The 12,132-nt window shown below is 36.6% G+C and overlaps 1 protein-coding gene across 6 annotated transcripts; it reads right to left on the bottom strand.

Moving 5' to 3' along the window:
* Positions 1 to 577: 577 nt before the first annotated feature.
* On the bottom strand, positions 578 to 9,689 carry LOC104905921 (pentatricopeptide repeat-containing protein At3g06920). Of its 6 annotated transcripts, XR_007274923.2 has the most exons (5): positions 8,835 to 9,689; positions 5,437 to 8,287; positions 5,236 to 5,313; positions 1,317 to 1,502; positions 578 to 833 (listed from the first exon to the last, which is right to left on the bottom strand). XR_007274923.2 is itself a non-coding variant. In XM_010694579.4 (3 exons), exons 2-3 carry the CDS (start codon positions 8,851 to 8,853, stop codon positions 5,613 to 5,615), a joined length of 2,694 nt encoding a protein of 897 aa, XP_010692881.1. In that variant the 5' UTR covers positions 8,854 to 8,938; positions 9,048 to 9,689; the 3' UTR covers positions 5,354 to 5,612. The 6 variants fall into 6 exon arrangements, 3 of the variants coding, with proteins under 3 accessions (XP_010692881.1, XP_010692880.1, XP_010692879.1); XR_007274925.2 differs by lacking the exon at positions 5,236 to 5,313; XR_007274926.2 differs by lacking the exon at positions 1,317 to 1,502.
* Between the last annotated feature and the right edge of the window lie 2,443 nt (positions 9,690 to 12,132).

The following is a 12,132-nucleotide window of genomic DNA, read 5'->3' on the forward strand; positions in this document are numbered from 1 at the left end:
ATTGTAGGGTCTAGAGTTTTTTTTTTTTTTTTTTTTTTTTGAAGAGAAGGGAAAACCCCATTCTATAGTGGGGGAACAGCAAACGGACGTATATAGGGAAATTTCCTCAGATACCCCTGAGATTTGAAGTAATTCTCAAATTATCTCTTATATTTGAAGAATTCCTCAAATACTCATGAACTTTGTGTTTGGGCTCAAAATACACTTATCATACACCGAAATTCAAATGCATTAATTTCCTAAGGTACTCTTGAAACTTAAACTTTAAACTTCAAAATTCAATAAGGATATTTTGAAAATTAAGTCAAATTTTAAGAGTACCTCAAAAAATTTCCCAAGTATATAATATAGTGTTTGAGTCCTTAAAGTAGCAAGATAAAGAAAAAAAAACACTATTTGTTACAGTACACCAAGTCACCAACATTATAGGTTACAAATGTTACAATACACAAATGTTACGATACACAAATACTTTTTTTTATTTGAAAGGATACACAAATATTACATTGGTTTTGTAAGATGCATAGAAACGTTAGATCTTCGGGGCAAGCTGCAAGCTGATATTATAGTTTACGTATATGTGAAAAGAATCATATATGGCTTGTAAATATGCTCTTTTCTTTTATAATATTTTGTGTTACATTTGATGGGTATCAGATTTTGTTGCAGAGTTTATTGCTCACATAGGAACTTTCAACTGCGGCTACTGGAGAAAATTCTGAATTTAGGAGGAAAAAAAAAATTGCTAGCTATATCCCTCCTGTTGAAATAACTCCAGCTGATAATAATTAAAAAAAAGGCTTTCTTTGTTGCTCTTCTAGCAATCTAGGGTCCTGAAAGATAAAAGAAAAGAACATAATTCAACAACGGTGAGAACAAAATGAAATAACCACATAGTCAAACTTAATTTGAATATGTATTTTATAATGAATTCAATATCTTACATTCTTACTCATGATTTAAAACTGATGTATAGGTTCAAATATGAGAGAATATACACAAGTGTCTACTGTCAGAACTCGCTCAACTCAGAACAGAATGATATAACCATATAACTGTCCAACTCATTGCTATTCCAAATGCATTTCACCCTTGAGCATATTTTGATATCAAACTACATAAGATGATACAATTACTTAAAAACTCTCACTGGCTGTTTTCACAAGCCACAGATTGTTAAGACAACGGTTCGTTCTTTGAGTCAATGTCCAAGGGCTAGATTCCCCAAGACAGTCCATGCCAAGGAAGAAACATCAGTTGAAAGGAAAAATCAAACATCATATCATCACAATAATCTATCATTACACAAAACATACCGAGGAAGAGATTGATCTGGGAGGAATCTGGCATCTGTTTTATGCATCCAAGTATCCAGTCACAGCTACTCGGTTTAAACTGATTACAGTAAGCTGTTTCTAGAAATTATTGTGGGTTGCACTACATATCTCCTATATGATGAAGAAATCTATTTCACTTTGAAAGCTGGTTCTCTAATATATACCCTGATGAGGAAAAAATCATAAGACATATTATCAACTTAATCGGAAATCATGCACATGCATCAAGTATTTTCAACACAAAAAACTTGATATAGATTGTACTGATTACACAGAAACATGAAAGTTGGGGCTTGGAGCAGTGTCTCTACACCTGTTACAATCCTATGTAGAAAGGGATTCGGTTCCACTGCACTGTGGCGGTTTTCACTCCCTCTCTCCATGTAGGTTCTTTTACAGCATTTGGTCACAGGGGGAAGTCAGTAGATTACACCTATTCTACAGCTTTTATTACATCTCAGGGACAATACTTCTTAAGAATATCCACCGTCACCAATTCTGAAGCTTTTAGTCCATCTCTGGCAGCCCTTTGATGTTGATGCAACCTTTCTAAGGGAAGCCTCAGAAATAAAGGAAGGTAGTGAAGGAGAGAAAGAGAGATGATAGCATTCCTATTGAGATGTAGGGAACATAATTTTAACCCAACCAATGTCCTAAACATTAAAAAATAAAGCAGCAGAAAGCTACAATGAAAGAAGTTTTTTGCTGAAAATCAAAGCCACTTATGTAGCAGATTTTATAGAGACACGGGAAGTAAACTGTAGAAGAAAAAGAAATGGATATATAGTCACCAATAGATCGACAAGAGATATAGACTACAATATTTTCAGTTAGAATTCTTAGTATACCAGACACAAGTTCCCAAACAAACCTCCTCTGGTTTTCAATTTTTGCATTATTTGGCTGGGCACGCAGTTTAAAGAAGAAATTAGAGAAAGGAAACAGAGAAATTAATCAAAATAATTAATATCTTCAGAACTTAAGCCTTCCCTTTTACCAGTGTATGAAATATTTAAATAAATTTGTTCACTGACCATCTCTAATTTCTTCCTTACATTCTCGTCTATTTTATCAAAAATATCAATTATTTTGGCCCAAAAAGAATGCCGAAGTATCCAAATCAATGTTGGAGTATCAAGGATCCAACACGGGTACTTGAGGAAAAATGAAGAGTCAGAATAACATAGATCTATAATTTCTTGAAGAGATACAGAATAGTCTATATATTAGGAGCTCAAAAGCAAACACAAAGTGCATGTACACCCTTAATTTTTCATTAGATGAGTTCAAGCGAGAAATAAATAACAAGAGTCTCAATGCAAACATAGCCTAGAGTAGAAAAATTGACGACATGGCAATTTGAAATATCAAATGTGAAATGAAATTTGTTCACATCTGAACGATGAACATGAAAGGTCAACAATAACTAGGACATTAGTACCAGTATTTATTAGCACAAGGCACATAAGCGAATCCATATTGATAGAATCTAATATTGGGAAGTGTCTCAAATACATAGGTATAGGATATGTGCCCAAGACTAGCAAAGATGACAATGTCAGTCGAGCACCAGGTACTGGTCATAAGTTGAAGAAATCAGTTCTTAATTTGGTTTTAGGAAGCCAAATATTATTTACATCTCAGAGACACATGTTCACTATGCTGCTCTTGAGAGATATATAATCTAATTACAAAAAATGAAGATCAAAAAGAAGAAAGCTGAAAGAAGTTCACAGCGAATAAGCAACATGGAAGCATTTCACTTTCCCAGATGATTAATAATTCCTCATAATCCACTTGAAAAAAAATTCTTATCTTGACTGAGTAACAAGATGACCATGCTCAGAAGCCTGATAAGCCTCACATCTCCAGGTTACAATAGTATGATTTATCGATTTTGTTAATCGGATGCCTCACATAAATTCACAAGTAAGGCCACCCTCACTTGGTTGATGCCTTTAATATATAGATAGACTGCAATAGGGCATTGAAGGATTTGAGGGATTGGCACAGGATGAGATACTGAAACGAATTCAAAAGGGGAATACTGATAAAGGAAAAATCTGCAAAGCAGATTCAGGTAGGTGGTGCTGGTGCCCTTAACTGTCTCCACTGACTACTATACACAGTTCGAGGCATTAAGGCAAGAGCATTAGACAGATGTAAGAGCAGCAGTAGGACAACAATCTAGTAATGCTGACTGCTCTTGAGGTAGTTCTACAGAAGTTCAAATCGATGAAACTTTGTGCTAACTGCTAAGCTTACTCATTCTCCTCCTATCATACACACATCTTTAGAGGGTCGAAGAAAAAGGGTAAAAAGGTCAACAATGATGAGGTCACAGCTGGTGCCTAGCAGCACCTGAGTAACTGAAGGAAAGATTCCCAATAGATTATTCCCTGTCATGCTGGCAGAAGTTTGTTAGGAGGTAGTCATAGTCTTATAGAGAGAGGAAGCTAGTGAGAGAGAGAGAATTTGTGTATAAATAGGTGGTCTCTATCTCTATAAAGGCATCCAGAAATTAAGAGAGTGCAGCTTTGGTTTGTGGAGGGTCCTTACCTCTCGATCAGTAAGGAATTGTAATAGTGACTTGGTGAGGTTGCTGTGTACTTGCTATATACAATTATTATCCCTGGTTGCCTAATCTTGCTTACTTGTTTCACTGTTTGGCCCAGCTAAGGTTCCCTGACGTTAGCACTTCGTCCTAAAATAAAGGAAAAACCTTTCTCATCTATGGCTAGACAGTAAACACAAAACCTAGTTGAAAGATGATCCTTATATGCATGACATATCTACTATTCTGAGTTCAGAATTTCCCTGCATTCGCAGGTTTTATAGCTGCAACACAGCGCAACACAACTACAATCAGCTGAACAGAAAAGACAGGTCATCTTAACTAGACACGCAGACCTTTTAACATTTGATACTATCAAACAAAAATAATCTAATATAAATCCCACTACTAACAGGGCTTAAAGATTTTGATAAAAAGCAACTATGCCCAACCCCCCAAAATTTCCGCCTAGGACAAGAATTTGCTAAGAAAAACCTGTTATATTTGCTTTTAGATTTATTGTTGTGGCCTCTGTCCTTTTTAAATGTTTATTTTGTCGTTTATGTATGTCTACTCACTAGGTTATCAGGCCTCAGAGAATGCAGTGCACGTGAAGTCATACTTCCTCTGAATTTTATTAATCACAATATTTGCTTTTTCATGTTCTCCAAACATTTTGAGCATTAATAATCTACACAGTAATGTTTTTTTTTTCTATATATAGTACTGATGAATATATACAGTCAAAATTCTTAAGAGTTTTGACAGCCTAATATGAAAATATAGGAAGTAAAATGTAATATTGTTAAACTAACTGATATGGCTTAAGGATTTGGCTCCTGTTAGTAACGCCTGACTTTGCCCCTGCTATCTGGAATAAACTAAGTCGAACTGCAAAATTCTTGCAACAAAAGAAAATCTTAAAGAGTAGAGATTCAAAAAACCAAAACCCAAAAAGGACAAACTTAAATATGATTCAAAAAAAATACACATGCAACAAGTAAAGAAACAACTCGGCAACCTCAATAAAATTAACCCCATATATTAAAATCCACAAATATTTCTCATTCAATTTTAAATGCATTGTGCAGAAACAATATGATAAACCATGAGAAACACAGGCATTGCTAACAAACATCCAAACATACCAAATAACGCAAATACCCAAATAAAGTAAAAGAACACTAATTTTATATGAAATATTGAAAAGAAAAAAAAAAACTGGAGTTTGAACAGTAGCATCAAAATATATATCTAATGTAGCAATATTAAAATAACAGCACACACTGGAAAAAGAGGAACATTGTTCTGATTTGGCAGCACTTCAGTCCAAAGAATACTCACCAAGGAATTCGAATTTCCGCACACTTCATATCACGCACATAAGCAAGAAAATCTTGGCATCAATAATTGTTATAGAAGCTGTAGCAAATAGAAAAGAAATAGGGCAAGAAGCAAAATATGAAAAATATAACATAGTATTATTCCAACAAAAAGAAAGTAGAAAAGAGAAGAGAACTAGCCTTGAAGAAGCAAGAATGTTACATTTTTCATAAAATCACAGAATGATGCCCATTCAGGAAGGAGGAAAGCTGAGCGAGATGTACGAGAGTTTTGTACAGAAAAGAAGGAAAGAAGTATTTCAATAAGAGAACCTAGTCCGCCTGATCACAGACACATGCTTCACCACGCTTTAAAAGCTGCAACCAATACAATTGTAATCAAAAAACTCTTGACGCATGCTTCGCATTTGCTGTTTCCTTAAGAATTGCACCCACAAATCCTGCCTGTTCAAGACATTCAGCTCGATGCAATGCATCTAAAAGAACAACACATGTCTTGGAATGAATTTCGAATCCTTTCCGCCGAGCTTCTTCAAAAAGCAAATATGCATCCAAAGCCCTATTTGCAATGCTTAGCCCCTCTATTGTAGCATTATAACAAGCTGAATCAAGTCTACCTCCTTTTTCTTTGAACTTCTTGAAAAGTGCATAAGCCTCAGCTACATTGCCAGCTTTTGCAAGACCACATATCATGGTAGTATAGGTTACTGCATTTGGCTCTAGTCCTTGTTTCTTCATATCTTGAAGAAATACAAAGGCCTTGTTGAATTTGCGAACACGACAAAGACCATCAATGAGGATACTGTAAGTAAAAGCATCTGGAGTGCATTTCAAATCCTTCATCGACTGGAAGCACACAAGGGCTTCATTTATCTCCTCTGCCTTGGTCAGTGCATTAAGCAGCGAATTCCATGTGTACGCATTAGGTGTCAAGCCATTTTGCATCATCTCTTCCATGATTAGATATGCTTCATCAATTCTACCAACTTTCCCAAAGCCATCTATAAGGCTACTATAAACAGTCACATTTAAATTTATCCTAATTGATTTAGCTTCTTCAAAGAGCATATATGCTTCATCAAGCCTATCAATCTTTGCAAGCCCATCAATTACAGCGCCATAAGTGACCACAGTGGGCACAACACCTTTTGTTTTCATTTCCTCCAGCAACTGATAGGCCTTGTTCACCTGACCTGACTTGCAAAATCCATCTATAACAATGTTGTATGCGCGAGTATCCAAGGTATAACCTTGTTCCTTCATCGAGTAATATAGCCGATAGGTTTCGCGTGCAAAGCCTGCCTTAACAAGACCATTAATCAATACTGAATAGCTCCGGACATCTGGAACAAACCCTCTGCTCTTGATTTCATCAAATAATGCTCTGCCTTTATCTACCTCACCAGCTTTAAAAACACAATCCATGTAAGTATTAAGAAGGGTCAGGTCAGGAGTGCAGCCACTACGAAGCATTTCCTTGTAAACCTTGTGACCATCTGCTGGCCTGCCAACATTGAAGAAATTCTTTATTAGGGATGTAAATACAACAGCATTTGGAGCATGGCCAGAATCCAGCATCTTTTCATACAATCTGTATGCATCATCCACTCTACCATTGTGACCTAAACCATCTATTAAGGTGCAAAATGTTACAGCATTTGGGGTGCAGAATTTGTGGTCCAGCCCTTCAAATATGGAACAAGCTTCATCAAGTTTATGGGCCTTACACAGACGATTGATCATAATGTTCACTGTCGTAACATGAGGAAAAAAGCCAGCTTCCTTCATGAAATCTTGTAACTCAAAAGCAGCACCAACATTCCCTACACTACATAGTGCGTCTATAAGAATATTATATGTTGAAAGGTTAGGTGCCGCATCTTTCTTCATATCGTCAAATAATTTCAAGGCCTCTTCTACCTTCCCTCTCTTACCCAGGCAAGTAAGAATGCAGTTGTAAGCAATTACATTTGGAATGGACCCTTTTTCCTTTTGCCTCTCCAGTAGCATATATGCTTTTTCAAACATCCCAGCTGAGCCATAACCCATAATCATAGTGCTATATGCATATGCACATGGAACTTCCCGACCATCTTCCATCTGATTAAAAAGCTCTTCTGCTTCATCAAGCCTATTAGCTTTGCATAAAACCCCGATCATACTGGTATAAGTCACATCGTCAGGCATGAAACCCTGTGCTTTCACTTCATGAAAGAATTTCCAGGCCATATCCACCTTGCCAAGCTTTCCAAAACAGTCAATGCATACATTATACAGAACAATGTCTGCCACAAAAGCATTGTTTCTCATTTCATCTAGCAGAGAAAGAACAATATCGATTCTCCCTTCTCGGGCAAAAACTCGGACGACAGTTGTAAACAAGTGCACATTAACTTCATAACCTAATTCTTGCATCTGTCGAAAGAGAGTAAGCACAAGGTCGGGCTTGCTAACTACAGAAAGAGATCCTATAAGCGTTGTGTAGGCTGAAAAGGCAGGTCGGAACTTAAACTTCCTCATAGTTTGTATAAATTGGAAAGCTTCATCTAACATATGAGATCTTACACAGCATAAGACAAATTCAATGCATGTGTTATTAGACGGACCAAAACCAGCATAACTCATCTCCTCCAAAACCTCTTGAAGATTATGGAACTGTTTACTTCTAGCCATGATCATGAGGAGGCTATTATAAGCTTCTGGGCAATGTACTTGGTTAATGCTCCTCTCAGTCCACCGAAAATAATTTATGGCTATATTGACATCCTTTAGCTTCTTCAAGACTGATATAATTAGTTCTTGCTGCGGCTTTTGGCTGACCTCAGATAAAGCTGTTTCGATACCAGGGCCCCAAGCATCACTCTCTAAGATTTTGCACACATCTTCTACACCATGGTTTGAGACCTGAAAATTTCTATAGGTTCCTATGCTATCCAAACCAGGAGATGTAAGGCCCCTGTCCTCCTGCCCCGAATGTCCACCGTGCAAGGATGCAAATTTACTCTGAATGACATAGGACAGGCCACGCTTATGATCCAAATGAAGGATGATTCCTGAGAAAAATGTGGTCGACCGGTCAATAATTGCAATAGAAGTAACAAAAAGGGCACGAGAAGAGTTCCTTCTATATAGAAATTTCATTAATCGTATGAATCTCGGACCTAGAAATACTAACAGAACACCATAAAGGGGAATAAGAAATGGTTTTTGATGAATAGGAACGAAATACAAAACTCCAAGTACCAAAAGTGACAGAAAAAAGACAGGTCACAGTCTTCAAAAGATTTCTGATAGGAGTTCAAAATAAAAGATGGGTGCAAAGAGCTACATAACCAAAAGAGAAAGAGCTAAACTCGCAGCAGGCGAAAATGGAGGAATTCCTTTTAGGGTATTGCCCCAAAACTTGTTCCTATAATGGTGTTACAACTCAATAAGCAAGCCATGGGATCCCTTCACTATATATTATAAGAAAAATAGGCATTCATGCACCATGAATTGCACAGAGAATTGGATACATCATAACATCACATGTAGCAAATGTAATTTAGATAGAGCAAAAAATAGAATAAAGCAAAAGAAAAAACAGTATCTCAAGGTAACCTGGTATACGGCACAGCATGATTGTGAGTTGCTACAAAACCAAGTATATTCCAACCTGAATCATTTGTAACTACGAATTAATACCATAGTGAATGTCTCTGGAGCTGCAAGAGAAGAAATTGGATAATAAAAGACGAGAATCAAAGGCCACCATTAGCTTCCATGATTAATATCAGAACTTACAATATATAGTAAAATTAGTCCGGAACAAACCACTTTTTCGAAATCGTCGAAAAAATTCTTTCAATTTCTTTTAAATGAATTGATGCTGGAAATTCGAAATCGAGCTTTTCAGATAGAAAAGAAAACTGGAATAAGTTGATGTGTATGAATGTAGATTCTATTCTGTAAACTGTAATCCGTATGGAGAAATGGAATTTCACTTCTAATGGCGCAAATTCAACGGGTTCGTATTTGAATTTCGAGGGTTAGGGTTACAAACTTCTTTTTTTTTTTACGTTTTTTTCAACGTTTTTTCAACAAAATTGTAACTTTTTAAAGTGGGTGGGTGTTTTTCGGTGGATAGGTTTTTCAGTGGGTAGGTGTTTTCGGTGGTTGAGTTAACTAGGTGCAAGAATCTGGTGGTTGGATGGGCGGTATTGGGGTTGAGGGGTCACGTGGTGGTTGGGTTGATGGGTGAGGTTTACAGTGGTGGTGGTTGGGTGGGTCGGTGGTGGATGAATGGGTTGTCTTGTGGTAAGTAGTTGGATATGGTGGTACGTGGTTCATTGGACGGTCTGGTGGTTCAGAGTGGTTGGATCAGGTGGTGACTAGTGGTTGAGAGATCAAAAAGATGGTCAATGATAATGTTAAACCCTACAATTAACCTAGCATGGGGTCTGTTTAGGATTTACCTGGTGGGGGTTAGGGGGCAACGCCCCCGAACTTTTCGATATATGTTATTCAATATATTTCGTCTATATTAATTTTGGGTTTAGGCCCATCTATTTAGGTTAATGAGTAGGGTACTAAACTCTATTATCAACCTCTGCCTCCATATTATTCTGTAATATGTACTATCTCCTAAACCTAATAAACAGTTTCTCCTTTGCCTGTGGACATTAAGGGTGTAAGCGGACTGTGAAAAGTCCATAATCCAACCGTTAAGTCCAAACTTGTCAGACTTGACTAGACTGGATTTTTTTTAGAATGGACTCAGACTCAAATTTTCGAGTTCAAATATTTTCGGACTAGATTTGGAATAAGTCCAAATCAGTCCAAAAATATTTTTATATATAATATATATTTAATATTTATATATATAATATGTATATATATATTATAAATATAAAAGATGTAAGTGACTTAAGTTATGTAATGAATATAATGAGTTTAATTTTTCAAATTCAATTATGAGAAAACGTCTTGAATCATTAAATGTAAATTTGGGGGGGGGGGGAGGGGGGGTGGGAAATCGGATTGGACTGGTCTCGATTCGGACTCAAGAAAAAATTATCGAATTGGACTGGACTAGACTCAAAAAATATTTGGATCGACTTGGACTCAATTTCTCTAGTCCAAAAAACTTTGGACTGGATTTGGATTTGGCAAAATCCAATCTAGTCCAATCCACTTACAACAGATAAGTCAAGGAAAGTAGCTAACACATTGTTAGTGAACCACTTTAATTCTTATGTCGATTGTTCATTGTTATTTGTTTCATTAATTGCATTTGTCACAACATATAAGTCAAGGAAAGGCTAAGTGAAAACTTAGGAGGATTAGGGGAAAGAGAAGAGAGGATCTTGAGAGTAAAAAAGAGGGTAACGGGAACCATTAAATTGAGAAAACAAACAACAAGTAAGGTAATCAACTAATTTACGGACTCTTTTAACTTTATGTTGATCCCCTTTCTCCCCTTTTGTTCCTCTTTCTTTTCCATTTCTTCTTCTATTTTATTCACTTAATCAGTCTTGATCATAGTGACCTTTTACTAGATTTTTGATTAGTTTTTACTGGATTTTCTAGTACATTTACTTTCATATGTTTTGTCGTGTTTCGATTCTAGGTGTAACCACTGTTGCGGTTGCAAGTTGGAAACCGACATAAGGTGAGAGTTTTGAGGACCTCAATGAAGATATGGTGCATCCACACCATATGATCACCTTGTCAGCATAAAAAGAGAAGAAAAGAGGGGTTTTCGGCAATAACATTGGTGTGCCCGCACCAACTACTTTTTAGGTCAGCCCACACCACTCTGGTGCCCCCGCACCAGATATTGAGGTGCGTCCGCACCTTCCGGCAGATTTATGCTCCTTGATGTCGGTGGCATTGGTGCGTCATCATAGGCTAATAAGGTGCGCTCACACCCATATGGTGCTGCCGCACCACTCACTATGGTGGGCCCGCACCTTTCGATGGGTGAAATGAAATAGAGATCAGTGGTGTCGATGTGCTCGCACCATTCACTATGGTGCGTCCGTACCATTTATTCTTCTAGAAAATCTTGTAAGGCTTCGTGCCTAATAAAATAAAAGTGATGTATTATTTTTTGAGTATGCTTTTATTATTGGGATCCTTTTCTTAGGGGATTTTTTGTACTTTTTGGATCTCTTAATCAATTGACTAAAGATCATTTGAGAGAGGATTTATTTTATTGATTAAGTGATTATGCTTGAGGATCATTCGAGAGAGAACTCGATTATTTTAGAGGAAAACTAAACCTTGCATAACTGTCACCTTTGAATCATAATTGCATTAATGATCAATGTTTCATTTATTTATACTAGTAGCCTTCACTCTAGTGTTATCTCATTGATACTTCAATCCCATTTTTTTTTTCTAGTTTGTTTGATCTTAGTTAGTTGTTAGTTGTGGCAAAACCTTTCTAAATTCCCCAAAATTTAAAGCCCCTTCAATTAGGCAATTTAAACTTGTTAGAATCACCATTTCGTTGTGCATCGACCCTTGACTTGTCTTTACTATGTTTTTAGTATTTGCTTATAAGATGTTATAAATATTGTTTTGAAAGTTAATTTTGGTGCATTAACGACACACTAAAATCTCTTATCAAAATGGTGTCATTGATGGGGAACCCTTGCTATCGATTGAAGTTTACTTAAGTTGAGTATTGCTTAGTTGTTTTTTTCTTTATTTTGTTTGTGGTTGTTATTATATTCGCCAATCCTCTACTTAGTTTTGTTGTGTTACATGAGAATAAGAAGAGCTCACGGTTCATCCACTTTGCCTCTAGATCCAGAAATCGACATTACCTTGTGAAGGCTTTGGAGAAATTTGGAACAATTGTCTTTGGGTTCCAAACCATCTTAACCCTTCTCAAGCACAAAGTGAAGTTGAA

This window comes from Beta vulgaris, chromosome 1 (genome assembly GCF_026745355.1).
Source record: "Beta vulgaris subsp. vulgaris cultivar EL10 chromosome 1, EL10.2, whole genome shotgun sequence".
NCBI lineage: Eukaryota > Viridiplantae > Streptophyta > Magnoliopsida > Caryophyllales > Amaranthaceae > Beta > Beta vulgaris.